This window comes from Apiotrichum porosum (genome assembly GCF_003942205.1).
Source record: "Apiotrichum porosum strain DSM 27194 chromosome Unknown scaffold_14, whole genome shotgun sequence".
NCBI classification, from domain to species: Eukaryota; Fungi; Basidiomycota; class Tremellomycetes; order Trichosporonales; family Trichosporonaceae; genus Apiotrichum; species Apiotrichum porosum.
Genome location: NW_021167121.1, coordinates 103,660 through 130,270, shown reverse-complemented (window position 1 = coordinate 130,270; position 26,611 = coordinate 103,660). Strand labels below are relative to the sequence as shown.

The 26,611-nt window shown below is 59.2% G+C and overlaps 12 protein-coding genes across 12 annotated transcripts; 5 read left to right on the top strand and 7 right to left on the bottom strand.

Annotated features, from left to right (window-relative positions):
* Window positions 1–170: 170 nt before the first annotated feature.
* Window positions 171–2,168, top strand: EHS24_002832 (uncharacterized protein; the record flags this gene model as incomplete). The annotated part of the gene is made up of 8 exons (XM_028618553.1): window positions 171–289; window positions 333–416; window positions 471–681; window positions 728–904; window positions 962–1,290; window positions 1,330–1,456; window positions 1,513–1,941; window positions 1,998–2,168. 8 exons carry the CDS (start codon window positions 171–173, stop codon window positions 2,166–2,168), a joined length of 1,647 nt encoding a protein of 548 aa, XP_028472920.1.
* Window positions 2,169–2,540: 372 nt separating this feature from the next.
* EHS24_002831 (uncharacterized protein) lies at window positions 2,541–4,202 on the bottom strand (the record flags this gene model as incomplete). The annotated part of the gene is made up of 2 exons (XM_028618552.1): window positions 2,541–3,793; window positions 4,172–4,202. 2 exons carry the CDS (start codon window positions 4,200–4,202, stop codon window positions 2,541–2,543), a joined length of 1,284 nt encoding a protein of 427 aa, XP_028472919.1.
* Window positions 4,203–5,181: 979 nt separating this feature from the next.
* Window positions 5,182–5,583, top strand: EHS24_002830 (uncharacterized protein; the record flags this gene model as incomplete). Its single annotated transcript, XM_028618551.1, has 2 exons — window positions 5,182–5,329; window positions 5,417–5,583. 2 exons carry the CDS (start codon window positions 5,182–5,184, stop codon window positions 5,581–5,583), a joined length of 315 nt encoding a protein of 104 aa, XP_028472918.1.
* Window positions 5,584–5,855: 272 nt separating this feature from the next.
* RDH54 (helicase) lies at window positions 5,856–10,140 on the bottom strand (the record flags this gene model as incomplete). Its single annotated transcript, XM_028618550.1, has 27 exons — window positions 5,856–6,386; window positions 6,436–6,584; window positions 6,622–6,687; window positions 6,724–6,805; window positions 6,850–6,922; window positions 6,958–6,999; window positions 7,038–7,064; window positions 7,111–7,378; window positions 7,417–7,519; window positions 7,570–7,604; window positions 7,646–7,730; window positions 7,787–7,876; window positions 7,914–8,048; window positions 8,087–8,136; window positions 8,174–8,298; window positions 8,338–8,351; window positions 8,400–8,444; window positions 8,484–8,547; window positions 8,582–8,650; window positions 8,685–8,715; window positions 8,752–8,869; window positions 8,906–9,380; window positions 9,425–9,526; window positions 9,563–9,635; window positions 9,675–9,683; window positions 9,736–9,761; window positions 9,803–10,140. 27 exons carry the CDS (start codon window positions 10,138–10,140, stop codon window positions 5,856–5,858), a joined length of 3,225 nt encoding a protein of 1,074 aa, XP_028472917.1.
* A 541-nt stretch (window positions 10,141–10,681) lies between these two features.
* Window positions 10,682–11,688, bottom strand: EHS24_002828 (uncharacterized protein; the record flags this gene model as incomplete). Its single annotated transcript, XM_028618549.1, has 4 exons — window positions 10,682–10,884; window positions 11,067–11,163; window positions 11,255–11,342; window positions 11,414–11,688. The coding sequence occupies 4 exons, from the start codon at window positions 11,686–11,688 to the stop codon at window positions 10,682–10,684; spliced, it is 663 nt and encodes a 220-aa protein (XP_028472916.1).
* A 205-nt stretch (window positions 11,689–11,893) lies between these two features.
* EHS24_002827 (uncharacterized protein) lies at window positions 11,894–14,822 on the bottom strand (the record flags this gene model as incomplete). The annotated part of the gene is made up of 11 exons (XM_028618548.1): window positions 11,894–11,955; window positions 12,009–12,149; window positions 12,189–12,411; window positions 12,453–12,751; window positions 12,809–12,906; window positions 12,951–13,997; window positions 14,069–14,111; window positions 14,173–14,264; window positions 14,321–14,336; window positions 14,405–14,416; window positions 14,564–14,822. The coding sequence occupies 11 exons, from the start codon at window positions 14,820–14,822 to the stop codon at window positions 11,894–11,896; spliced, it is 2,292 nt and encodes a 763-aa protein (XP_028472915.1).
* Window positions 14,823–15,290: 468 nt separating this feature from the next.
* On the bottom strand, window positions 15,291–18,802 carry RRP6 (exosome nuclease subunit; the record flags this gene model as incomplete). Its single annotated transcript, XM_028618547.1, has 3 exons — window positions 15,291–15,370; window positions 15,424–18,402; window positions 18,781–18,802. The coding sequence occupies 3 exons, from the start codon at window positions 18,800–18,802 to the stop codon at window positions 15,291–15,293; spliced, it is 3,081 nt and encodes a 1,026-aa protein (XP_028472914.1).
* Window positions 18,803–18,971: 169 nt separating this feature from the next.
* Window positions 18,972–20,610, top strand: MRPL17 (54S ribosomal protein L17 mitochondrial; the record flags this gene model as incomplete). The annotated part of the gene is made up of 5 exons (XM_028618546.1): window positions 18,972–19,011; window positions 19,107–19,687; window positions 19,734–19,892; window positions 19,942–20,156; window positions 20,337–20,610. 5 exons carry the CDS (start codon window positions 18,972–18,974, stop codon window positions 20,608–20,610), a joined length of 1,269 nt encoding a protein of 422 aa, XP_028472913.1.
* A 455-nt stretch (window positions 20,611–21,065) lies between these two features.
* On the top strand, window positions 21,066–22,910 carry EHS24_002824 (uncharacterized protein; the record flags this gene model as incomplete). The annotated part of the gene is made up of 7 exons (XM_028618545.1): window positions 21,066–21,147; window positions 21,285–21,414; window positions 21,474–21,543; window positions 21,587–21,648; window positions 21,719–22,210; window positions 22,248–22,370; window positions 22,409–22,910. The coding sequence occupies 7 exons, from the start codon at window positions 21,066–21,068 to the stop codon at window positions 22,908–22,910; spliced, it is 1,461 nt and encodes a 486-aa protein (XP_028472912.1).
* Window positions 22,911–23,099: 189 nt separating this feature from the next.
* On the bottom strand, window positions 23,100–23,813 carry TIM8 (Mitochondrial import inner membrane translocase subunit tim8; the record flags this gene model as incomplete). Its single annotated transcript, XM_028618544.1, has 6 exons — window positions 23,100–23,199; window positions 23,253–23,288; window positions 23,361–23,397; window positions 23,464–23,513; window positions 23,594–23,622; window positions 23,766–23,813. 6 exons carry the CDS (start codon window positions 23,811–23,813, stop codon window positions 23,100–23,102), a joined length of 300 nt encoding a protein of 99 aa, XP_028472911.1.
* Window positions 23,814–24,078: 265 nt separating this feature from the next.
* EHS24_002822 (uncharacterized protein) lies at window positions 24,079–24,682 on the top strand (the record flags this gene model as incomplete). The annotated part of the gene is made up of 4 exons (XM_028618543.1): window positions 24,079–24,137; window positions 24,203–24,452; window positions 24,513–24,617; window positions 24,668–24,682. The coding sequence occupies 4 exons, from the start codon at window positions 24,079–24,081 to the stop codon at window positions 24,680–24,682; spliced, it is 429 nt and encodes a 142-aa protein (XP_028472910.1).
* A 125-nt stretch (window positions 24,683–24,807) lies between these two features.
* On the bottom strand, window positions 24,808–26,309 carry EHS24_002821 (uncharacterized protein; the record flags this gene model as incomplete). The annotated part of the gene is made up of 3 exons (XM_028618542.1): window positions 24,808–25,637; window positions 25,687–25,796; window positions 25,840–26,309. The coding sequence occupies 3 exons, from the start codon at window positions 26,307–26,309 to the stop codon at window positions 24,808–24,810; spliced, it is 1,410 nt and encodes a 469-aa protein (XP_028472909.1).
* Window positions 26,310–26,611: the final 302 nt, after the last annotated feature.

Genomic DNA, 26,611 nt, shown 5'->3' with positions numbered 1-26,611 from the left:
GCAACTTGTTATTTCGGCCGTATCAGATAAGCTGGGCGTCAGGGAAGGTCGCGGCCGAAGAACTCGCTACACTCGCTCGACCGAGAAGCGCGACGCAGAGAAGGACACACCCACGCACACCACATGGCCCAGATGTCCACAGCTCTTTGCACTAATCCACATCTCTCACCATGACAATCCCAGACAGTGCGTCCGGAGACGCCCCTCTGCGCGGAGACGCGTCGCCGTCGTCGTCGTCATCCGGGAGCTCTCACGCGAGCGTCAAAGATGAGCGGCCCATGGTGCCGAGGTGGGTGTATGTTCTGCTTAAGGGGCTGACCCATACTCTGCAGGAGGGCGTTAGTTGTAGCCCTCGTCCTCGCTACATATGTCTACAGCCTCGAGACAATGGTGACTATGCAGTACACCTCCTATGCGTGAGCTATCATCCTGACACGACTGGTCATGACCCAAAGCTCACAGACTACCAGGGCGTCCGCTGTCGGCCACCATGACCAGCTGGGGACGCTGGCGTCTGCCTCGGCCGTCGTGTTGGCAGTAGGCAAGCCGCTGTCTGCGTCCATTGCAGCCTCTGGACGCGGGCGGGCACTGTGCTTCATTGCTGTGACCTATTCCCTCGGGCTGGCCTTGAGTGCCACGGCGCGCAACATGCCCACGCTGTTTGCGGGGCAAATGCTCTACGTAAGCTGGACAGTGTATGTCGTCGACAAGCTGACAGACTTCTCAGGCGGCGGCATCGTCGGGTTTCCAGATTGTTCTCCAGGTTGTCATAGCCGACTTGTCTTCGCTGAGGCGACGCGGGGTGTGGAACGGCATGCTGGCGGCGCCGTACCTTGTCAACCTCGTGGTCGCCGGTGAGGTTGTTCAGAGGACCCTGCCCAACTGGCGTGTGGGCTACGGCATGGTAAGTGGAGGGACATACTGACATACTCCTTCTCGAGACACTAACACCACTGTCCAGTTTGCAGTCATCGTCCCACTCACGTTTGCGCCGTTCACATACCTCCTGTACAAGGAGGAGAAGCAGCATGGACCAGTGGCCCAACCCCCGCTCAACCTCGACTACAAGGGCCTTGGGCTCCTCACGCTCACGCTGTCCCTTTTCATCCTGGGCTCGTGGGGAGCGACAGTGTTCGCCTGTCACCTTATCCCCATCCTCTTCTTGCATTCGCTGCGCACTCCGAACCCCGCCATACCTGTCCGACTCTTGCACGGCGCCATCCTCGGTTCAGCGCTCATTGGCGCCTTGGACTTTGCCAGCTTTTACCTGGGCTGGACATACCTCTACCCGTGAGCTTTCGAACTGCGTCAAGTCTAGCTGACAATCAGGTTCATCACTGTGACCACTGAATGGACGCCGCGTGCCGTATCGTACTTTATCTACACCAACACCCTCTCGCTCACTGCTGCGGGCCTCGCGGCCGGCGCCATCCTGTACGCGACCAGACGAGTCAAGGTATGCCTATCCCTCCCTCCCCTTCCTCTTATTCCACTTGCTAAACTCCCCCACAGTGGCCCCTGTTCTGGGGCCTCGTCTTCCGCCTAGGCGGCGTGATCCTCATGTACATTGCGCGGGCGTCCGGCACGACCCCGCTGCTCATTGTGTCCCAGGCGCTGCCGGGGCTCGGGGGCGGGCTGGCCAACGTCGCGTCGTCCATCTCGGCGCAGGCCGCGGCGCCCGACCGCATCGGCGAGGTCAGCGCCATGACGCTGCTCCTGGCCGAAGTGGGTAACGTCGCCGGTGCAGGTGCCGCCACGCGTATCTGGAAGCGATACCTGCCCGCAGAGCTCGAGCGCCATGTGTCCGGTAACGGGACCGCGGGCGAGGAACTGCGGCGCGAGCTGTTCAAGAGCTTTGAGAAGATTATGGAGTATCCCATGTCGGATCCCGTGCGCGCTGGGAGCGTCGCGGCGTACCGTGCCGTGATGGGGAGGCTGGTCGTGAGTGACAGTTGAGCAACACCTCTGACAATTCAACTGGCTAACGAGCGTCGCAGGGATGTTCGGTCATTGTATCCCTTTTCCCGCCACTGGTCTGCTACCTTCTCACAGACGACGTGCACCTCGCAGACGACGTGCAGGTCGACGTTGAAGTCGAGGCAGACGGGCACGTCGAGGCTGCAGCCCATGAACGCACCCCGTTGCTCCACAGCGAGCACCAGGACTAGAGAGCAGAAGAGACCAATAAATAGTTTTGCCCATAGACGATGTATTGCCCTCCCTTTGCAACCAACCGCTCCGTACACATGGCACCACATTCATACTAGTCATCCACTAATCGTACTCCTTCAAGAGGGCCTCGACCTGTGTCCCTGTTTCACACGAGGCGCCCGTTCCGTCATTATATCCTAACACGCTCCCCCCCCACACACAGACAGAAAACATTCGAAAAGAAACACACGCCTTCCCATGCCACCGGAACGTCGGCGCCAGCGAACCCGTCGATCTCGGTGGGAGCCCGGGGTATCGTCCGTCCGTGTTCGATCACAAACGCACACCACACGCGACACTTCTCGCACAACGGTCTGGTCTGTGCGCGCCTAGGCCTTGTTATCTTGCGCGACGAGGTCCTCGAGGCGCTGTTCCAATCCGCGGCCAAGGCCCTCGCGCGACCACTCGGCCTCGGGGACAGACGAGGACGGGACCGAAGGCGGCGCCAGAGTCGAGAGGCTGACGGGGCTCTGCGAGACGGCAGGCGAACGGGAGGGGACGCTGGGCGACACGGTACCGGGCAAGTGGTCCGGGGAGAGATTGCCCGATGTGATTTCGCCGAGGTTTGTCACTGTTGTGGGCACGCTCAGGAGGAGGTCGTTGTAGCTGATGAAGCTGATACGGCGCTTGTCCTGCGACTTGGACGGCGAGAGGTGCGAGGGGAGTGGGGTGGGCGCCGACGGCGTATCGAGGTCGTCGGGCCTTGGGGTCACGACGTCCTCGTCGCCAAACGCCCAGCCGCCAGGGAGCTGGGGGCCATTGCTTATCTGGCGGAGGGGCGGCGGGCGCTGTTTTGTCGCCGTCGGGGACGAATTGGTCGAACCAAGGAGGGTTTCCACGCCTACTGGGTGGACAGGCGAGATGGGCGAGGTGGCGGCCTTGTCGTTGGCCGCGTGGACCATGGCTGCGGCCGTGGTGGCAAGAGTGAGCGGCGAGGTGACTGGAGATCCAGGTGTCTCTGGCGAGGGCGAGCGCGACGCACCGGCCGGGACGCTGGTGACGCGTGCGCGGAGAGCCGGGGACAACTGAGCACTTGGCGAGCGTGCCATTGCCGTGGTAGACGCCGAGCTGGGTGCCTCAATCTCGAGGCCATCAATGGCCTGTGGGGCAGTGAGGGCCTCGACGGCATCGTCCAGGACAGCTGGGACAGTCTGCTCGAGGTTTGACCCGTGGGGCTGGAAGATGCGGCTCGACTTGTGGTTGAGTGTTGGGTTTGAGGTGTTGAGGGTCAAGCTGGCCACAGCCGGCAGTTCGATATCACGCTCAAAGATGGCGCTGCCCGACGAGTGGATGCTGCTGGGCGACGACGGGCGCGACGACAGGTGCGCTCCATGAGACGCGATCGGGTGGTGGTGGTGGACGCTCTGGCGGATCCCAGCGCCACTCGCACTCGCTGTCCGGGGCTTGGGGGCCAGGAGAGGCGGCGGCGGCGGCGACGTAGAGTCGGTCCGCGTGGGCGACGACGCACGCGACGAGAACGGACTCCGCGCACGCTGGGGCGTCCGGCTGAACCGCGAGAGGTTCTGGTTCTCTGGTTCGCGTGGGTCGGCGCCGGGAGGAGGTGGGGGGAGATCTGGCAGGCCTGAGGGAAGGGGTGTTGGGTCAGAAACGGGGTTGCCAACAACAGAAGCCATCCAACATTCCACCATTGAGCAACAACGCAGTCAATCGCAGCCACCACCAGGGATAGGGTGAACACCGCCATCCTCGATGTGCGGTGTCCGCAGGACATGCACTGCTGCCCCATTTCGCGCTCCGCAGACCACGTCTTTTGAGTCGGTCTCGTCAAGAACGCGACGCGGTGCGGGTCTCGGATCTGGATTGCCAGTGAAACGCACGCCAAAGGTTGGGGCCGACAAGGTCACGCGCGTTGACCTCTTCGGCTCCCCACCGCTCGGCACTTCCTCTTGCGGCGCTCGGAGTGCTCCCCGAAAATGCTGTGCTCCCAACCAGTACTCACCGAGCTTGGCACCGGGGGCGATGACGGTCATGATGGTGGTGTGAGGTTGGTTTCGGTCAGGTGGCGAGGGTGTCTGTCGCCTGTCGTGGTGGGAAGTATAGGTCGACGATCAGAAGTGGTAGGCTCAGGAGAGGCGAGGATAGGGAGAGAGGGATGGGGGGATCCGAAGGTGGGGAGTGACAGAGGGCGATGATGGGGAAGCAAGTGAAGAGAGCGATGCCAGCAACTGTATCGACGTGTCTCGAGAGGTATGCGAAGTGGATGGTGTCACCGCCGCGTGGGGTTGCTGGGTGTGGGATGTGATGCGCGATGGTTACGTTAACTCTCGGTTGGGTTTGAGGGGTCTGGCGACAGTGCCCAGTCCCGGAATCAGGGCCGATGCCGTTGTTGGCCGGAACACGCACAGAAGCCTGTGATGGGGGGGGATGGGGTATGCTGCGGGATGGGAACAAGGGAACAGCGGTAACGGACACACGATGTATGGTTGCCACCAGAGAGAGGATGTGATGATGATGGCGATGGAGCAATGGGCGTATCTGAGGATGTATGGCCAGCAGTTGTAACAACCAGCCGGCGATGATGAAATGCGCACCACCCACACATTCCAGCCCCGCCCAGCCAGCCCAGCCAGCCCCAGAGCACGGCCAGATCCTTGCTTCGTTTGCTTCTGTCGCATCCCTCCGCTTCTCGCTTGTGCCATGGCCCGCCAGCCAGCCCTCACACATTGAATGGGGGGCGGATTAAGCGCCTCATTACAAAACAGGTGATTAACCAAAAGGCAAATTGGAATTGGAATGCGCCTCTTCGGTGGTCGTAAGAGGGGTGGTTCATATAAATGTTCCCACGTGGCTCAACGAACAGTGCCAGTCTCTGTCGATGGCTTGCTTGTTCCGACTTTTGATCCATCAACGCCGTCCTCAAAACGACACATTTAGACACAGCACACACACCTATACCACCTCCCTTTGGGCACAGCCAGCAACACACACCCTCCCCCCCTCCTCTCCACCATGCCCAACATCTTCTCCGGCTTCGTCACCAAGACCGGCGTCATGCGCAAGACCATCACCGTCACCGTCCACCGCAAGTTTGAGCACCCCAAGCTCCTCAAGACCATGCACCGCACCACCAAGATCCTCGTCCACGACGAGCAGGAGAGTACGTTGTTTGCCATGGTCATGGGTGGAGAGGGGGGAAAGATTATATTTATTGCCACGGCGTGCTGACACCATCCCTCCCCTCCAGCCGCTAGGATAGGCGACAGCGTCACGATCCTCCACGGCCGCGCGTTCTCCAAGCGCAAACACTACAACCTCCAGTCCATCGACCGCAGGGCCCACGTCGTTGGCCAGGCCGACGCCCCCGCCGTCGAGGCTGTCGAGACCGCGACCGCGACCCCAGCACAGCAGTAAACCCAAAGAGCGGTTGAAAGAGGAGGGGGACAGAAGGTGTTAGGTGTGTAGACTTATTGCATGGCATTGTTTCTCCGTTTTCGTGCCGCGGGAAAGAGGGAGCTCCACCCCGCGCGCGGGCGTCCTCTCGCTACTGATCTCTCCCTTTGACAATCACATGGTCACATGATGGGATGGTACTAATTACAGGTTGTTGTCATGGTACAGCTGGAAGCAAGGTGTCCGTTTCCGTCTATAAACATTCTCGGTCGCGCCCGTCTCCTTTGTACGCGCTACATGCGCGACTTGGACTGCTTCTCAAACACAAACATGACCCGTCCCGCCTGGCCACCCTCGGCAATCTTGCGCAGGTTGTGCTTCTTGCGGCTATCCGCGGAGACAGGCGTACCGGTGGTCTTGCTGCTCCCTCCGCTGCTGCGCTTGCGGCGACGGGGAAGCTCTAACGGCTCGTCGTCGTCCTCCTCCTCTTCGTCGGTGCTGTCGACGACAATGGTTGATGTCGCTTCAGTCTCAGCCTCCTCGACAGCCATGTCGATAAAGTCAAAGACCCCCTTCCTCTTCTTTGCGGGAGGCATCCCATCAGTAGGCGTCGAGGCGCCAGAGGGGCCGGTGCTGGTGCCGGTGTTCACGCCCAGGCTGGTGTCTTCTTCCTCCTTGTATGCCTCGCGCATCATATTGTACAGGAGGTTGTCGTGGACATCCCTGAACGACTGGCCATTGAATGCGTCGAGGTGGCGCCACTCCTTGAGCGCGGCAAGCTTGGCCTGCTGGGCGCGTTCCGTCTTGCGAAGCATCTTCGGGGTCTGGTGTATCAGCTGAGGCTACAGTCTCACCTTTCCGCTAGCTGCTCACTGGCTCGGGGTCAAACTGGGTTGCAGACATGAATCCGAGGTTGAGCTCTTCATCGCTCGAGTCGACTGGCGTTTGTTCGCGCGTCTCAACCTCTTCACTGTCGTCGCGGACCTTGTTGTGGCCGCCACAATCACAGGCCAGGAGGTCGTCTTGTGGTGAGCTAGATATTCACGATCATCAACTCACGAGTCTGACATCCATCGGTGTGGACGTTGATGCTGAAGATGTCGCGCAGTTCCTCGTATGAGAAAGCTCAATGTCAGCTTATTCGTGCAAGCGGCAGCTCACAATCCTTCGACGACTCTTTTCCCTTGCCCGTTCCGCCCTGGGCCATCATTTGATCCGAGAGACTCGTCTTTGTCATTTGGCGCTGCGCAGTGTCAGTGTCGTCGTCCCATTTGGGCCCGAACGCACCTGGTAGATCTTCTCGTCGATGGTGTTGGTGGTGAGCAAGCGGTAGATGAAGACCTCCTTCTTTTGGCCGTCGCTGGATGTCAGCTTTGCACAAAACAGTTAGCTCACCGATGAATGCGGGCCATAGCCTGAAGATCGGTCGAGGGATTCCTGTCTGTTAGCACCAGACATGCCACACGGGGCCTCACCAGTCGCTGTCAAACAAAACAAGGCGCCTCGCGCTGGTCATGTCAGTAAACTATGCGCAACAAGGCTACTCACCCAATGAGGTTCAGACCAACACCACCCGCCTTGGCACTGAGAAGGAAGACCATGCTATCTGAGACGGTGCGGTTGTTGAACTGGTCAACCAGGTCCTGGCGCTGCTTGGCTGGAGTACTGCCATCGAGACGCAAAAAGTTGTACCGGCGCTTGACACACAGGGCCTGGATAAGATCAAGAGTCGTGGTCCAGTTGGAAACGACAACAATCTTCTCGTCCCGCGCACGGTACACTCCCTTCATGATCGTGTCCAAGACAATCAACTTGCCTGTGGCCGTGAGCAGCGGACCAACCTATTGCACTCACCACTGATATCGATGTCAATGTCACGGGTGTCCCTGCTGACAAGAGTCAAGGCGTCTTGCCTGATGGAGGCAATGTCGTCTTCGCCAGTGGTATCGTCATCCTTCTTTCGAAGCAGCTGGATAGTTAGATGCGTACCCACAGTCAGCAACTCACAATTGGCGAGTTGGAGACCTTGCGGAGGAGATCAACTGGACAGTGTCAGCTCAATTGTTCCTGCAAGGACACTCACTAGTCGCCAGTTGGGCATTGCCCATTCCACGCCCGAGCAGAGAGCTGCCCTTGCCGCCACCAAGGATGCGGGTGAAGATGTCGAGCTGCAGCTTAGTCGGCGCGACAAACACGACGTATTCGTCTGCGAGGTTAGCCTGACCAGTCCGGGCATCTCACTCTTGGCTGGCAGGTAGGCGTCCAGTACCTCAGCCGTGCGACGAATGACAAACTCGTTGGAAAGAGTAAACAGCTGCAATGTCAGTTGTGATGTCGATGCGCCAACTCACCTCCTCCGAGCGCTCCCTGCCAAGCTCGGCGTCTGCCGAAGAACAGTTTTGCGAGCGAGCCTTCAGGATGGGCTTCTCGTATTGACGGCTAAACACTGGGTACGTTCCAAAGATGCCTGGGCATGCAAAGTCGGCCTGAAAGTGAGCAGACGGTTTCGCCAAAAGGGGCATACCATGGACCAGTACTCTCCAAGGTCATTCTGGACAGGAGTGCCACTGAGAACTATTGGGGTCAGCGATGAATGTGTTGCAGGACGTACTGATTCGACGGCTGGTGCTGAGGGCATCAAACATCTTGGTAGTCTTGTTGTCCTTGGACTTGAGGCGGTGGCCCTCGTCACAGACAATGAGGCCAATAGGCGGCTGGCACATGGCGAGCTTCTTGCTGTCATCGTCAGTTACCATTCCTGTCCTCGCAACTCACATGACCTTGCGGAGCTGAAGGAAATGTCAGCACCAGTTCACATCATGGGCCGAAGGACCTACTCTCTCATAGCCAATGATAAGAACATGGAGGCCCTTGTGGTGAGTCTGGAGTGGGTAAGCAGAAGCTACAGGCAAGTTACCCACGAAAGAGCTGATCTTGCCCGCGTCATTGTCCTCAATGGCCAGAACACCAAAGTCACGAGGGAGCCTGATGGGTCAGTAGAGTCACACGGAGAACCTACCATTTGCGGAATTCCTTCTTCCAGTTGCTGACTAGCGAGACGGGACACACTACCAGAGCACGCGAAATGCTGCAAGTCAGATACGCTATTGCTAGTGGCTTACACTGAGGACTCGTTCTGGAACGGTGATTGTTCTAAAGTGAGCTGTGATGCTGAGAGTCTGAACTCACTGCATAGCGTGTATATCAGAGCAATCGTCTGGAGGGTCTTACCGAGACCCATCTCGTCGGCGAGAATACAGCCCTGCGCGTTGGTGGGCACGAGACCCATGACACAGCGGTACATGAACTGGAGTCAGCTACACGGACTTGCACGGAAACCCACCTGAACACCCTCCTTCTGGTGCTCGCGCATCTTGTCGCTGACTATTGGGTCGATCACGACGTCGTTGATGGTCGTCTTCCTCTTTTCCGCCACGTCGTCAGGTGGGCGGACGAGGACAACGGCACCTGGAGCATTAGGGTTGTGCAGCGCACCTCCCCAGGCCACACGCTCCTTGCTGTTCTTCTCTCCAATGACAATCTTCTTCGGTGGAAGCTTGGGCTTGGCGTAGAACGAGCTGGCGGCAATTGCAGCAGTGGACGAGGAAGCTGCAGCATTCTCATCCGGCTCTGTCTTGATAACGGGGGAGGAGAAGGGGCGGCTGATTGTGGGAGGCTTGAAAGCAGTAGGCGCCTTGAACGGCTTGGCGTAGCCTACTTGTGTGCGAGCAACCTGTGGGCAATTGGGGGCGAGAGAGGGGGACGGCTCTTGCTTAACGGGCGCATTGGCGGGGTTGGCAAGGCAGCTGGTCTGGCGCCTGAACCTGACAGGTCAGCAAGGTACAGCGCAGGAAGAACGTACTCTTCATAAGAGACGGCGCGGTCGACTTCACACTCGTAACCGCCAATGCGCATCTCGGAGCCTGAGCCTGGAAGACCTCCGATGAGGGCCCCAGTAGCCATGCTGAGAGCTTAGCACAGTACACATGTCCTGGCTCACTGTTTGCCTTCCTCCGAGATCACAGTGATACGGCTGCCTTCAATCTTGAGGAATGCGTCACCGTCCCACGTTTCTGCATATTGTCAGCCAGAGTAGACTTCGTAGCACTTACTGTGCTGTTCTGTTAGCCATCACATGGCTTCCCTCGTCGTCACCCCCCCCTCCTTCCTTACGCACCTTCTTCTGCTGGGGCTTGCGCCTAGTGGTTCAGCGACAGAATGGACTATGTTAACCACTCACCACTGGACCATAAAGTAGTGCGCATCGGTAGCAGCCTGGGCGGCCTGGTACACCATCCTTCCCCCGGTTCCAGCAGCGGCATTGACGCGGCTGCGGGCAGCCGGCGAGTTGACAGCCGTAGGGCCGAGCGGGCGCCTGTTGATAGCTTGCAAGGGAGTGCCACGGCCAGCAGGCTTAAATGAGGAAGTCTGAGCCTGGGGGAGCGCCTTGGGGACGTCGAGGTCACTCTCGTCGTCACTCTCGTCGTCACACGAGTTGGCGGCAACGTCCGCCTGGGCCTCGCGCGCATCGACGGTGGCGAATATGTCGTCCAGGAGATCCTGGGTGACCTCGGACATGGTTCCAACAGCACTTGTGAGCAAGAGGTGGAGTTGGGGAGTGGGAGGGAGACGGTGGGCGATAAGAGAGGAGAAGGAAGACCAAGGTCAGTGTAGAGCTAATATTACGCGTCTGAAAGTGCAGTCGCGTCAACTTCGGTGCCGCTGGCTTTCCCACGGTCGTGCGTTTGTTGACAACGGACAGTCGTCCAGCCGTGGGCAGCGTGCTTGCCCAAACCTCAAGGTGTGTTTGCATGCATGAGAGAACATGAGTACATGGGTTCAACTATCCGGGCACTGTGCTACCACTTTCACGCATCTTTCGCCTTGAGGCTGGACAGGTTGTGTGGACAGGCTGTGTACAGGTGTCACCATCGCGCTTTTGTTCTCGTGTGCTTGCAACCTCATCTGCAGCGGCTGGACTGCTTATGAGCTGGGACGATCGAGTCCCGGCAGCTTCCAAATCAATCCCGTTTGCTCCTCTCACCCACTTGTTACTGCTATGATACATTGGTCACACTGTTGTACACTCTAGACTATTCCATCGCCCAGCGCCGTGACATCAAGAGTCGAACACTTCCACTCTTGGAGCCTGGGCCATTTCCTCGGCCTCCCTTCGCAACCTTGCACTTGCAACCGTGCGCGACCTCACTTGCGGAACAGACGCTTGCGGGGACGCAGACCTGTCGAGCTGCTCGTGCTCCCACCAGCTGAACCCGACGGGGCAGCCATCATGCCGCGCTCCTGCAGCTTGAGACGGGCCAGCTGCAGATGGTACGGTTTCAGCGGACCGGTGGGGTCGGCAGTCTGTGGCTGCAGCTCGCGGGCTGGGGAGGCAATGCCGATACCGTCACAGAAGGTCAAGCAGTTGAGGTGGACAGTGGGTTCAGGACGAGGAGGGAAAGCGAATGGTCAGCTACACATAGTCAACGCTCAGCTAAACGTACCGGTCTCGACAACATCCGCTACAAACACCTTGACCATACCGGCCACGACCGAGGTGAGGTTGTTAGGAACGTTTTGATCGTAGAGGTCCTTGTTGAGCTGGCCGTTAGCCCAGCCCCATGACTCCAGAGCCGTCCATCCACGGCACGGCCCACATCCGTTACTCCGCTCTTCCGCAAACACTACACACCTTCTTCACGACCTGCCTGGGAATGACGACGGAGCGGAAGGCATCAAAGCGTTTTCCCTGTTCCTCATCCAGGACACCGCGCAGCAACCTAGACGCCAACAGTCAGCAGCTGCTTCCCACGATCATCCCACCAGCCCACACGGCGCAGGGCCAACGTACAGAGTCTGCTCTCGTCTCCTCTGTGCCTCGCGCTTGACGTGTCGCGCGACAGCTGCGCCCGTCTGTGCTGCTTCCTCTTCATCGTCGTCCTCGCCACCCTCGGCTGCGCGGGTCTCGCCATCGCCGTCCGCGGCCACCAAGTCTTCGGCGGAGATTTCTAGCTCGGCGTCGCTGTCGTCGTCGTCCTTTTTGGGCTTTGCACGTTTCCTCTTCTTGTCCTTGGCGGGCGAGTTGGCTGCTGATGCCGCTGCACTGGGAAGGGCGAGACCAGCCATTGTAGAAAAAGGTGGTGTGGGATGGAAAGATGGATGGCACCGAACGTGAGTTGGGATCGAGACGCGAGTTGATGGTCACTTGGTGGCAACGGGACCAAATATGGCCAACACGCCGGGACTCAGCCCATCTTGACATGCACTTGTCTTCTTCACTTCACATTGCTTCACTCCCTCTAACAAGTTTTACTAAACCCTTTTGCTAAACCTAGTCTTCGTCGTCCATTATATACAGCGCCTCAATATCAGAGAGAATGCGTAAGAAGTCCCCTGAACGTTGGTCTTAGCTCATACAAGGGGAAACACCGTTGGCAGCCACTCACAGAGGTATCCTTGGGCCCTTGCAGTGCGGTCGTTTGTCCTGGCCATCTCGGGTGTGGCAGGAGCCGACGGGGACTGGAGAGCATCTAGCAAGGTCGATGCTACGAAGCGGACTTTGGCGACAAGCGCAACGCTGTTCACGGCTGCGAGGTTAGGACATGCAGCAGATATGGAAACCTCACCAATGACCTCCATGCGGATTTTGGAGAGGACCATGAGGAGGTCACTTGCGACCTGGTCCTTCTCCTCATCTGTGAATCCCGGCCTGCGGGTTGCTGAGAGGCGGCGGTGGGAGGGAACACCAGGGGGCTCGTTATCAGAGATACCCGTCTGCAAAGAAAGCTCCTTGTCCTGGAGCAAACCGAGCTCCTCGCGGTACTGCAACACAATGTAGCGCACCATTTGCTGGGAGATTAGCTGCCATGGATGGTGGAGGAAGAACTCACCTGAGTGACATAAATGTTTGCCTGCTGCACAAGGAACCCATCCTTGACGACTGCACGATTCGCCTTGGTAGGGTCCAGGAGCAGTTGGCGGATATCCGACGACACATGAGCATCCCACTGGGCGTCAATCATCTCCATGCGTGAGCCGGGTGTTCCGCCCATGTCAAGCTTGAGGGCTTCGGGGCAGTTGTCCATGAGCGTCATGACCTGGTGGAAGATCTGATCAATCTCGTTGATGCGCATTTGCAGCATTAGCCCGGATGGAGGCTTGGAGCGATCTGTTCGCCTCTTGTCAAGCACTTGACCGAGAACTGACCAGTCAGATACACATCAAGACGACTTACATCTGCACTCACGCCTGAAGAGCTTGCTGATGTAGTAGAAGCCGGCCAACACGGGGGTGTGGCCATCGGGCTGCTCTAAGTATGTGTCCTCAGTGAGGAATTCGTCGTCACTGAGGCGTCAGTTTAAGCACCTGAAGATCGCGTCAAAACTGACAGAGGTGATGGCAGAGTCACGTCTGCACAGTCGGTCTCGTGGAACAGCACCGGCGATCCCTCGATAGATGCCAAGGTCTTGTCACCACCATACTGGAGCCAAAAGATACGCTTGCGCAGCTCGCGCTCGATGGGGTTGAGGTTCTGGTAACTCGCCTCCTCGTGCAGGCGTAAGCGGATCGAGAGCAGGTAGTTTGCGCCCCAGATGGTGTCGGTGGCGAACGGGTTACCCATGTGTTGGGCAGCAATGGCGTGGAAGTAAAGGATAATGTTGCGTGAGACGCTCAAGTGGTGGAAATCGCGGTTGAGGAATGTCTTGACGAGCTCGTTGGCACGTGAGAAGAGAATCTTGATCTCGCGTTTGGGGAGTGACACGAAGGAGCGGGGCATCTGGACAAGTGTCGCCTCGATAACGGCAAACACGAGCGCCACCCATTCATCTTGGCCTGGCCTCTCCTCGCGATGCGAGTGGAGGTCGTGCATAAAGCTCGGCTTGTGCAGGCATGGGATGAGGCAGTAGACATAGTCGAAGTAGAGGTCGATAATGTGAAGCAGGAGAGGACGAGGAAGAACGGCCTCGATCGGGTTGCCGGATATGTTGCTGAGCACCGGCGAGTACGGCGAGTGCCCCTTGTCGTATGGTGACGAGGGCGAGATACCAAACGACAAGCCCGTCCGCTCGCTGGGAGGCGAGCCAGTCCTGTACGAGGGCGATAAACTGAAGCCATTACCCTGCGCAAGCTGCTCGCTGCGCTGCTTGTGGTGGGCTGTCGTACGCAGCAGCGTCGGTCCCCAGTCATCCACCGCATCGGTGCCGCGCGGGATAGGAGACCCGCCAATACCTTGCGGATTGAGTGCTGAACGGTGAAGTGCGTTTTGCTTGGCAAGCGTGCCCGGGCCAGGACCAGAGTGGTCCTCGCGGTATTCATCCATGCTCTTCCGGGCAACATGTCCGCCATGCGCATACTCTGCACCGACGTCCACTCCTCCTCCTCCTCCCGCGGGCATGTCTCCTTGACTGTTGAGCGCCTGCATGCGCTTCAGGTACCTGTTGACATTATGGTCAGTCACCCGTCTGTTACTCGCGCAAATGTCACGATGGGATGAGTCACGGCTCACATGTTTGGCGGACCGCGCTTCTTCGGCTTGTATTCGAATGTACCTGCACACATGTCAGCGCCTGCGTTGTGCTGCTTTGCTTCCTATCCGTTCACGGAACTTACAGGCCATGCCTAGCTGTCGGCAATGCGTGCAGACATCCTTTGTGGGGAGGTCGCTAGCCGCTGTGCCCGGGGGCGGGCGATCACACTTGACCCTGCGGGTCGTCAGCCTCGAGTTCCGCCAGGTGAATAACGCTGTGGGGCAACTCACTTGCGCGCGCGGCAGGCTTGGAGACAAGAGTCAGCAATCACCATCTCTTCACGATCTGCGAGTCCATCGACAGCCGCCACGTACCATCGCATGACTCTGTGATGTTGTCAGCGCAATGTCCTCTTGACAATGTTAAGCGAGCAAAAGAGCCCCGCTGAACGGTCCGGTTCCTGACATCCCATCCACCTCCTTCCGAGCTCTCTGCTCCCATCGACGCTCGAATCCTAGGGTGCCATCACTCACGCGTTTGTCTCGTCTTCTTGGGCTTCCTTCCCTCGCCATCACTGCCCTCGGCACTGCCCTTGGTGCGCTTCTTGCCGCCAGTGTTGCCCGGGGTGTTGTTGCCCGGGTCGCCGGCCTCACCGGCTCGCTCACTTCCGACGGCGGGGCTCTCAGCTCCCGCTCCTGCGCTGCCGAGAGTCGTGTAGGTCGTGTAGGGCGCGTGGTCGCCCGGGTAGAGTGGTATGGGACCGTCTCCGAGCGCGTCGTCGACTGGGGCCATTGTGGATGGTGCTGCCGAACGATTGAGCGATTGCACAAGATCCGGAGAATGGCCGTGTGGGTCAGTTCCAATGAGGATTCCAGTATGGTGGCCTAATCCGTCCGGATTTGCTTCCGCTCTCGTCCAAAACAAGACGAGTGAAGTGCCCGGCCGCGACTTTGGCCATGCTACGCGGGCGATGTTCTAAAAGCATAGGCCAACGAGACTGCTGGTTGGCCATGCATGTGGCCATGTGGCCTGTCGGGGCCACGGCCGTCCACCCGTAGCCCGTGGTCACGAAAACAGCTCATACACACCTCCTCGCGCTCCTGCAACAAGCACCGGGCAACCTCTCGGCTAAGTGAACAGTCCATAGGAATTGTGTTTGTGGTCTCATAAGTATGCTAGATACCTCCAATGCAAAATACTCATCTATCTCCTCATCCTCATCCTCATCCTCATCCTCATCCTCATCCTCATCCTCATGCTTTAAAAGGTAGCCGACTTGTTGCCGGCCTTGGGGCCGCTGGGATCAAGCGGAGCACGACCAAACGACGCCGAGTCAAACTCTGTAGAGACGTGTAAGCAATGTTACAAGTCGATGGAAGGAGAATGCACTTACCCGACTTCTTCTTCTTCTTGTCAGCCTTTGGCTTAGGCTTGGGCTTCGCCTTGGCCGTCGCAGAGTTCTTGGTCGCCGCCTTGGGGTCGTCGAGGAAGTTGGGCTCGGCCGCGTAGTCAAACGTGGGAATATCCTCGCGCTTGATCTTCTCCTTCTTCTTCTTGGGCGCAGCCTTGTCAGCCACAGAGACAGGCGTTGTCGCTTCCGAAGGCACCACAGACGAGGACGCCGATGCCGCCGCCGAAGCAGTCTGGGGCTTTCTGCCCTTCTTCTTCTTCACCGACACGATGCCCTCTGCATCGACCAGAGCCGCGTTGGAAAGGGCCGTAGCCGACTGCGCAGCAGCCAACAAGCTCGAGCTCGCACCGGCGGTCGCACCGATGGCATCCGTCTCGCCAGTCGTGTTGAATGTATTTGTGGCACTGGTGGCCTCGGAGGACGCATTTTTCCGTTTTGCCGCCGGAACAAAGGCAACCGACTCCGGCTCGGCTACTGCCGGCTGCGCAGAGCTGGGCTCCACGGGGGACACCTCCACCTTCGACAACATGGTTGTGGCGAAGCTGCGCATAACGTCGTCAAACCCAGGCGACACATCGCGCACTGCACGTGCAGGGGACGTAGAACGCTTCAGAGTCTTGCCAAACAACGAGGACGAAACAGCAGCCTTTGATGGTTCGGGCGAGGAAGTCGCGCCGGTCTTCTTGGTGCCTCCAAGAGCCGAGCCAAAGAGAGACGACTGAACCGACTTGACGGGCTTGCTGGCGCTAGCGACCGACGCTCTACCATTAACAAAGTCAGCCCAGATGTCCTCAGTGACGACCTGGTCACTGGTAATGATGGTGGATGATCTCGCACGCTTGCTGGGGGGAGCGCTCAAAGTTGAGGACGAAGCAACCGCCGCCGAAGGTTTGCCGTCAACACGAGACGCTAGAGACGACGACTTGGGGTGGGTCTTGGCAGAGTTCCTGATCACCTCAAGAACCTCGTCCGCGCGCTCGAGGGCAACACTCGAGGATCCGTTAGCGAGCGAGCGGCTCAGGATGCCAATGCTTGTGGGGCGGAGGTGAGCCAGGGACAGCACCAGGTGGTTGGGGACAATGTAGTGAGGGCTCTCGTCTACCTCACGCGCCAGATTTTCACGCCACGAAACCAGCGCCTTGAACGCCGAACCGACAGGGGTATCCAATGTTTTCGGTCCGAGCTTCCTGATCATGCCAGCCCAACCCTGCACGCCGTTACCAGTCTGGGAGTCAGGTGACTCGTTGGCCCAGAGCTTGAGTGCCGTCTCAGCGGACCTGGACAGCACCTCACGCATCGCGGCCTGAGGGTTAGGCTTGGGGGTCGAATTCTCGTCGGCGTCGGCCGCAGGCGATGGCGTTCGAGACGAGCGGGTCAGGAGAGCGTTGCGCAGCTTGTCGTAAATGTACAACAAGAAGTGGGTGTCGGAGCGCGCATAGTCCATGAGCTCCTTGGGGAGGGGACGGATACGCCAGTCGGCCTTCTGGTACTGCTTGTCGGCTGCAAAGTCGCAATACAGTTGAAGCAGAGACGCAAGCGAGAACTGGGGGAAATCCAGGACTTTGCTGGCATGGTACGTGTCAAAGAGGTTGACAATGTAAATGTCAAAGTCGCGCTGCAGCCAGACAATGTCCGAGTCGGCACCGTGGAAGACCTTGAGGATTGAGGGGTCGGCCAAGACACCACCGAGCTTGTGGTCACGGAGCTCGGCCCTCAGGGCCAATGTGTCGACAACCCAGTCCGACTTGCGAGTGGAGATCTGCATGAGGCAGGTGATGCCGTTGTAAGTGCGCATCGAGTGGTGCTCCAGATCAACCGCAATCTCTTTGGAGCGCAGAAGCTCCTCGGTGAGAGCGGCGAGACGCTCGGGAGTGTCGACAAACTCAAAGGGAGTATCCTCGAACGATGCGGGGTGGACAGCGGGCGAGATTTCAAACATCGAGGTAGGGTACGGCAGGTGGACTGTCTCGTAGTAGTAGGGGTGGTACAGTGCGCGCTCACGGCGCTCTCGCTTGGCATCCGTGTCCGTCGCGGGGTCGACGGAGAAGGGTGTGTCTTCGTCCGAGCCAACAACATAGCCCAGTGGCACCATGGCGTGAGCCTTCTCCGTGAGCTGGGGACGCCATATAGCACTGTTATCCACACGGTCACGGAACAGATCCTGGGGTTTAGGGATCCTGTTGTCGTTCTGCATGTGCGGGGCCAGACCGGGCAGGTTCAGTGCCCGAGGTCCCGGGAGCTTCTTGCCGGCCGCCGCGGCAAGAGCCTTGTTGACTTCGATCTGCGATTTCTTGTTCTCTCCCCTTGCTTCGTCGAGGGCAGCGTCGGCATCTTCGAGAACACGGTCAACGACCTGGATAACACCGGAGCGGAAGCTGTCCACGACCGCGTCCTCGTCATCGAGCTTGCGACGAAGAAGGACATGTTTGCCCTTTTGGGGGTTGGCCTCGACAGCGAGCGAGGCAAGACGGTCGGTGAGTAGAAGGAGACGGTTGGACGTCTCGTCCAGGTCTTTTGCAAACCTGCGGTCGAGAGTACGGTGGAAGCTGATATCGCTCTTGTCGGGAAAGAGGTTGGCGGCGGTAGTGGCCATCTCAAGTGCCTTGGTGAGGTTGTCCACAAGAGTCGCAACCTCACGGGATGCAGAAGCACCGGCAGTGACCTCAGATGGGGAGCGTGACATCCTGTATGGCCCGTGAAACTTGTAAATCGATTTGAGGGGTGTTGTGTGACGGATCTGGGACAGCCGGGTCTGGGGTTCAAGTTGTAAGTCGCGGAGGCCGAACTTGGAGGGGCGGTTGAACCAGTCGGGGACGTTAAACTTGCGGGGGTCGAAGGAAGGACTGTCGACACGCTTGCTGCCAGGATGGTTGATAGTGTCGCGGAGGCCGAACGAGGCTTTCCGGGGGGGGTTGACCTTGTCGGGGCCGTTGGACTGTCGGTAATCCTTTGACGGGTAACCTGAGATGGAATAGAAACGAGGGTTGTGGATGAAAGGCGAGGGGGAGAAGCAGCTGGTATGGCTCAAGAACAAGTTGAGCGTTTGCACGAGCCTCAAGTGTCCGCGAGAGCAGGTGGCCAGGAGGGACGTGGTGAATCGACGTGCAGGCACGGACTCGATGCTGTGTGTGTGTGGTGGTGGAGAGGGAAGGGGATGGCTATACTCTGCTGAGAAGAGCTGGCTTTGCCTGCGTCTATAAGATGCCGAGGTCGACGAGTGTACGTGTGCGTTAAGATGTCGACCAGCGACGGGGGCTGGGTATGCGGTTGGTTGCGCTGGTTGACCTAGACGAAGAGGATGACAGTGTATATGGGTTGTTGTGAGGATTTCCTGCGCACCAAAGATTTCCGGCACCAACATGCACAGGCGGGGGGACGCATGCAGATGCCGCCTTCTATCATTACGTAATCAGTAAATGTCCCATCCTCTGGAAAATCCCAATGTCGTCTGCCAAGGGTGGTGTGGATTGGATTGCCTTTGCTTTCCGCAACACCCCTTCTCCTACTACACACTCCCGAGGCCTCCAAGCATGTCCTTCTCGCTCACCGGCTCGGGCCCCTCGAGGCAAGGTTAGTCTTTCATTGGCCCCCACCTACGGGGGTACTTTTGGCCCTCTTGGCTGCTGCTCGACCGACGACTTTGCTGACCATTGTTTCCTTTCCAGTCCTCCGTCGCGGCCTCGCTACTGCCGCTGCCCCTGCGTCCACCTCGCAGCTCACCGCTTCGCTCCTTCTCTCCCGCGCGCCCCTCCTCACACGCACCCCTTCCCCTCTGGCCCAGGCCTACTACGACCGCTCGCTCAAGATCCGCCATGCTCTGAGCAACCCTACCGCGACCAACTTTTACTTCAAGCCCGGATCGCTTCCTCTCCGTCGTTTCCAGGAGGCCGAGTACGCCAAGGAGGTCGAATACTACGGTGCCAAGCTGGTGGGCAAGGCGCCCGACGTCGGCGATGTGCAGCCTGAGCCCGAGCTTGTGGAGACGGCGCGCGACCACTGGGCCAAGGCCGACGAGGCACGCGGCGAGACCTCGCTCGAGAGGTGTCCCGAGGAGGAGCTCTTCTGCCTCATCGAGAGCAAGGGCAAGTGGACCTTCCCCTCCACCGAGGTCAAGGCCGGCGAGGGTCTCGACGAGGCCGTTACCGCACGCATCACTGGCGTTGACGGCGCGCTCCAGGGCAAGTCCCTCGACACTTGGCTTGTCACTCGCAAGCCCATCGGTGTCGTCCGTGACGGCGAGAAGAGGGTAGGTTGGACAATACACCACCTTTGACCTACTCCTAACCCAGCAGAACTTCTTCCTCCGTTCGCACATTCTCGGTGGCGAGCCCAAGCTCTCGAAGGAGGCCGGCTGGTCGAAGCACGCGTGGCTGACTGCCGAGGAGGTTGAGGCCCGTCTGCGGAAACAGGGCGACGACAAGGTCTGGGACAACGTCAAGGCCATGTTCGGTGTTAGTGTCGAGGAGGAGCTCTAAGTGGCTGTGTTGGCTAGAGTGACAGTGCACGACAGTTGCACGAGGCGAGGCGCCGGAGCACCCCGGCGCCTGGAAGGACCGACAGAGATCGGACCTAGTGACCTTTACCTCTGCGAGAGGGAGGCTCAATGCTCGGATAGAGGCGGCATATGCATATCTCACCCCTGGTACAAGAGGAATCGGTTACATTGGATATAGAAGGCGTCTAGAGTCTAGTGAATGTGGTAGTGAATGTGGTACGTGGGTTGCGGCGCGGTGTCAGCCTCTGAGTGTTGGAACATTGGGCGGCAGTGTTGAGGACCAGGAATATGTGGACGTGCGATGGGGTCGGATGCGAGGGTCGGCTGGCTAGATCGATGGCCTGCTGGTGGTTTGATGAGGGGATAGGCCGTGTAGAGTGCTGGCTCCCATGGACAATAGCGCTCGTCCAGCGAACGTGCTCGTCCAGCGAAGGTACTGGTCCAGCGAGGCGCAGCAATGCAAAAGGGCTTGGGGCGGTGGTGCGCAGCGATGGTCACCTGTCCGGCTTGTACTCGACCTCAAAGTAGTTGGCAGTACGGTAGAAGAAGACGTGCAGTGGGCGAGCGTGTCCACGTACTTCTGGGACAGTCTCGGTCACCACGAGGAATATGGTGGCCATGAGGAAGAAGACGATAATCGCAACGGCGCCGGCACGACGCACGGCCACAGCTAGGCTGTCTGTCGAGCCATGTTCGCTGTGCTCTGGTAGCGGAAAGAGCTCATCCGCGAGCGGCCTTGGTGCCATGGGGGGGTGCGTGGGGGTGGGACAAGAGGAAGAAGGGGGTGGGGAGAGGGGTACGCTTCAATGACGCGTTGAACCGGGATCACGTTGCTGTTGGCCAGTCAAGGAGACGCGGTGTCGCTGTATCAAGCAGCGAAGGGGTAGCGGCGGAATGGATATCGTGTCTCAGCCAGAGCGATGAGGACGTTCTATACCTCGCCTGTGATATGTGACTGTGTGTTGTGAGTGTTGGGTACTGTTGATACAGCGATTGTTGTCGTTTGAACGTACGCGGTGCCAGCAACCCCACAATAACTGTGCTCCGAAACACGTGTGCCGGCGCGCAGCAAAAACAATTTCGGACCGCGATTCCAACTTTGTCGCATCTCATCTCTGCTCCTCATTCCATGGCCCCAATGATCTCGACGCTGCGGCGCGCAGCCATCGTCCTTCCACTCGCGTGGACAGGCGCATGGCTAGGATACTATGGTGAGTGTGCATGCGCTGGGCATACCGAGCAGGTGTGCATTTTGAGCCGCGTTGGCCGGTGGCTTCTCGCCACCCAATGTTTGCAGAAAAAAGCCCGGTGTTGTGGAGCTGTGGAGGGTTGTTGGGCTGACACTCAGCTTACACCGATACTCTCCGTCGCTCGCACATTCGCCAAAGGAACGCCGAGCTGAAGAACACGCTTGCGGACCTCCCTGTCGACGCTGCCGCGCCGGCTACGCAGGAAGAGAAGGATGCCATCAAGCGTCGGTGAGTCACGTTTGTTCCGACTGCTCCGATACAAGATTTCTGACCCCGACTCTCTCCAGCTTCTCGAGCCTCAAGTTTGCCGGTCGCTTCTGGAACCCCTACGTCGAGTGGCGCGAACAGGGCGCTTGGGTGCGTTGTTGTGCACTGCGTAGCATGAGGCTGACAGAGACAGGAATGGGCCTGGTGGAAGCTCATTCTCAGCACCATCAACGGCAAGCTCTTCTTCTTTGACGGGTGAGTAACCCCGGTGGCGCCTCCGAAGCATGCTCTTCCCCAAGGCCTTCCCCCAGCTGACGTGCTCTAGCGACCTCCCGGCCGAGCGTCCTATTCCAGACCTGCCCATGGCCCGCCCCGACTTTAAGCTTCTCTACGGCTCGCACACGGACGATACCATCACAAAGTACGAGCATGTGGACCCTCACCCCGAGACCCACACCCAGCGTACTCTGAACCACCACCACGAACACAACGGAACGGCCAACGGTACTGCGAACGGTGCTGCAAACGGCGCTGCGAACGGCGCTGCGAACGGCGCTGCGAACGGCGATGCTCACCAAGAGATCATCCGTACCCGCACGCAGGTTGGCGGTGCCGACATTGATATTACGGACAAGCTTACTCTCACCTGGCTGGGCCAGTCGACGTCGTACGTGACGCTCGACAAGCTCGCTATTCTCACCGACCCCGCACTCCAAGACCGCACTATTCCCTCGGCCCTCGCTCCCCAGCGTATCCGTCCTGCTCCCTGCACCCTTGACGAGCTCAAGCGCGTCGACCTTGTCCTCGTTTCGCACAAGTGGGTGTCAAACGTTTGAAGTTGACTGACCCCGCAGCCACTATGACCACCTCGACCCCGAGGCCGTCAAGGAGCTGGGCGACAGCTGCGAGTGGGTGGTCCCCACTGGCGCTGGCGGCTTATTGCGCGAGCTTGGCGTGACCCGCGTCACTGAGCTTGAGTGAGTTGGCATTTCGTTTCTGAAAACTGACAAAACAGCTGGTGGCAGGAGACCAAGCACGTCCTCTCGCGTCCTGGCCAGGAGGACAGGTCGTACACCATCACCGCTGTTCCCGTGATGCACTGGTCTGCCCGTTCGCCGGCCGACACCAACGCCACCCTCTGGTCGGCCTTCCACGTCAAGTCGGACGGCGACAAGCCCCGTTCCTTCATCCACCTCGGCGACACTGGCTACTCGCCGACCCTTTACGAGGCTGTCGGACGCGTCTTTGGGCCCGTCGACCTCGCCGCTATCCCTATTGGAAGCTACGAGCCCCGCTGGCACATGCACCTCCAGCACACGGACCCCGAGGGTGCCGTGCGCATGGCACTCGACCTGGGCGCCAAGAAGAGCGTCGGCGTCCACTGGGGCACGTGGATCATGTCGGATGAGAGCTACAACCTGCCGCCTGTGGACCTGGCCAAGGCGCGCCAAAAGCTCGGCATGAAAGACGACGCATTCGTCACTCTGCCTGTTGGCGAGACGATGGTTGTCGAGTAGACAGGAGAGATGATGAGCCAGGCAGGGCCAGTAGATCTGTAGAGGGTATAGCGCTGTATATGTCTCGCTTAGATGCACGGGTTAGCAGTAGATGTGAATGGGCCGTTGCGCGTGGGATGGAAGCTGGGGGCAGCACATCTTGGAGATCAGGAGTGTGATGCAATACATGTTGTCTCTTTCGAGTTTGATTTAACCGAGGTGCGACTTCTGCTCCTCGATCTGCTTGACAATGTAGAGCGAGGTGTCCAAGAAACGGTCGACGCAGTTCTCGAGGCAGGAAGCCTCCGACCTTGGGATATTGTCAGCTGAGAACATGGACTTCAAAGGCAGGTGACAACACACTTGGAGAACTTGGAAGAGATGCTGCCGGTGATGCAACTGGAGCATTGTCAGCGTGGTTCACTGTGAGGTGTGCGGTCCGCAGGGGGTTGTCCGGGTAAAGCCCCGCACACTGGTACACTGGTATCCGTCCCCCTGCCTGGCCAATCTGTGTCTCACGTGTTCCAGCCTGTCTGTCAGCACAAATCACAGCACAGAAACACGACCAACGTACACTTGTCAGTGAGCTCGTGGACCGAAGACTGGATCTTGGCCTTGGCCTGCCTGTAACCCGTGTCAGCAATTGCCTTTCCTCTGCGCGTCTCCAAAAGACCGCATCGGATGTCTATCGTGACAAAACGTACTCCTGCTCAATGAAGTCGGAGAGCTCCTGCTGTAGAGGACGTCAGTTGCCGATACGCGCCACAACAACCCCAAAAAGGCCGAGGCGGAGGTCACGCTTGCCCCCGCGTCCGCGCCGTTCGTTGACGGCGCAGAGAAGAGAATAGCAGACGTGAACCTCTTTGGATTACGCACGCGAGTAGCCTCGTCGAACTGGGGCATCTGCTGGGTGGCCTGTGACATTTTGTGATGGGTTGTGGTGTGTGTATTTGTTCGAGGTAATTGGGCGGCAAAAGGCCCACGAAGCGGCTCTCTCCCAACTTTCAGATCCGACGGCCCATTACACGTGTGTATATTTACTGCATCCCACGTGCGTCGAGTGATACCGCCACCCAGCCCGCCCACTGCGCCTGATCTATTCATGACGCCTCTGTTGGTCTCTCCTCTCTAGCGGTCCTTTGCTCATCAGCTCTCGACCTCTCACAGAACTCCTCCCCCCGTGCGCGCCATGAGCGACTACGCCCACGTCCCGGGCGGGAAGCTCAAGCTCAAGGGCGACGATGGCAAGTGGGTTCACCGTGATACACTCGCGCGTCTTGTCCATGGCGCTAACTGCTGTCCTCTCTTTCCAGGAAGAAGAAGAAGAAGAGGTCACACACGACTGACGACCGCGCACGCCGCGAGGCCGACGTCGAGGTCGCCGAGAAGCGCGCCGTGGCTGTGAGCTCCAGCTCGGGGTCCAAGGACAAGGAGCGCGAGCGCGACCGTGAACGTGACTACGACTCGCGGGAGCGCGAGGACGAGTCTGCCGCTTCCCCGGCGCCCACTGGCCGCCGCATGACCGATGCGGAGCGGAGGTTTGAGGAGACGCAGCGTAAGAGGGTGAGTGCGGATGCGTATGCCCAGCTGTGTGCTCTGTCGTGCCACAGCTGACCGTCCCAGCGCGAGGAGAGGGCCAGGAAGGGCGCACACCTCACGCACAAGGAGCGCGTCAACGCGTTCAACAAGAAGCTCGACTCGCTTTCCGAGCACCACGACATGCCTCGTGTAAGTTTGTCTAGTTGCATATACAGCGTGCGCTCGCTAACTGGTGACAGATTGGTCCTGGCTAAGCCTTGCGGCACATCGGGTGCCCGGTGTGCCGCTATGCAAATATTGTGTTCCGAGGCTTGTCTGTCGAGCAGGCGCAACGACGACAGTCACTTATTACATTGTATACTTATTTGCAACACTAACACTAGCCTAAGCAGATACCCACAAAGACGCCCGCAAACGGGCCCAAGTGCTGGATGCGCGGGATCGCAGCCACCGTCTCAAACAGGTTGCCGGGCTCGACCGACGCTGCGCACGCCGCATTCTCCTGGCCTGAACACGACACGTACTGGCCCGTCGCGTTGGAGATCCACACCTCCCCACCACTGTGGCGGAACCCCCAGTCTCGCGGCGGGAGGTGCGGCGTCGCGTCGTCCTTGTTGACAATGTACTGGGCCTGAGGAGGCGGGAGGACGCTGTCCATCCAGTTGGCCCAGGCGGGGTTGCCCGAGCGGGGAGGGACGAACGAGCGGACGGCGACTGCCGTGGTGGTGTTGAGCCGCTCGGCGAGGTCGAGGCCGACGAGCTGCGCGAGGGCACCGCCAAAGCTGTGGCCCACGACGAGGACGGGGACAACGACCCTGCCGTCCACGTCCGAGGCAGTGGCGTTGCCTGGGTACGTGGCGTTGACCGGGGCGGAAGTGTCGTTGGCTGCTGGGTACGTCGTGTTGACCGCGACAGCAGTCTCGTTGGGTGCAGTGGCGCGGGCTGCCACGTTGGCAGCGGCGGCGTTGGCAGCGACATTGGCGGCGACGCGACGCACAGCTGCGCGGACCGCCCGAGTGAGCGGCCGACGCACGCGCGTAAAGGCAGTGTACACTCCGCGATGGACGAGCACGTCTTCCGGTGTGTTCCTGCCAATGTTCTCGGGGACGACTGGCGTAAAGTCAAACGCGAGGGCGACACTGGCCGGCGAATCCGGGTTCATGCCCGTGATGGCGATGACGACTTGCTCGCCGTTGTCGGCGACGTACCCTGCGAGTCTGGTTAGGAAACGTCGCGTGTCGGGGAATGGGACACTTACACCATGGAGTGTCGGCATTGTCACCGCCCGTGACGACCGTGTGGTTGCCGAGCGCAGCACACGTGATGCACGACCATGTGCTCACACGCTCGGGGCCGCAGTATGCCGCACTGGATCACGTTGAGCAAACTACTTTTTTCGTCCAGGACTCACGCAGCGTAGGTGGCAGGAACAGCCCAGCCTCGGACCTCGTCAGCCGTGAGGTTGGTCACTGGCCCCGTTGTTGTTCCCGTCGCCGACGAGTTGTCGGCCGCCGTCCCCCAGTCGCTGGCGTTGTAGCCCGTATAGCCTACCGTGGACGTGCTGTTCCCGGTCGTGGCATCGTCATCGTCGTCATCGTCATCATCGTCTTCCTCGTCTTCCTCGTCATCGTCTTCCTCCCCCTCGTCATCCGAGTCGGAGGCGGCGCCATCAGAGTCCACGTCAGTCCCGTTGGCCGGGTTCGGGGTCGTGACCGCGGCGGTGTTGTCGGTGCTGTCGCTCAGAGCGCGCGTCCAGTTGGGAGGATACACCAGGTCAAAGTTACGGCCCACCGCGGCCCTCCGGGGCCCAACGCGGCCAAACGCGAGCGAAACCGTCGACTGCGAGACGAGGACGAGGAGCAAGGGAGTGAGGCAGCGCATTGGGGTTGCAGTGCAGTTGAGCGTGGGGTTGAGACTTGACTTGGCCGAGGTACCCCCCCTCGCCAAAGCATTATATGGGACAACAGCACCAGCGTCCCAGATCCAAGACATGGCCTGTGCCCAACGTCATGTCGGTGCCAAGCACAAACACAAAGCAGATCGTGCTGTTCGTCCGAGGCCGATCTTGTGGGGCTGCGGGTATCCGAGCCCGATCTGAGGCGTTTCCATCGTGTCAATCAAGGCGTGTTTCACATGTGCATATGCCCATTTTTTAACGGAGATCTAAATATCGGAGCACCATG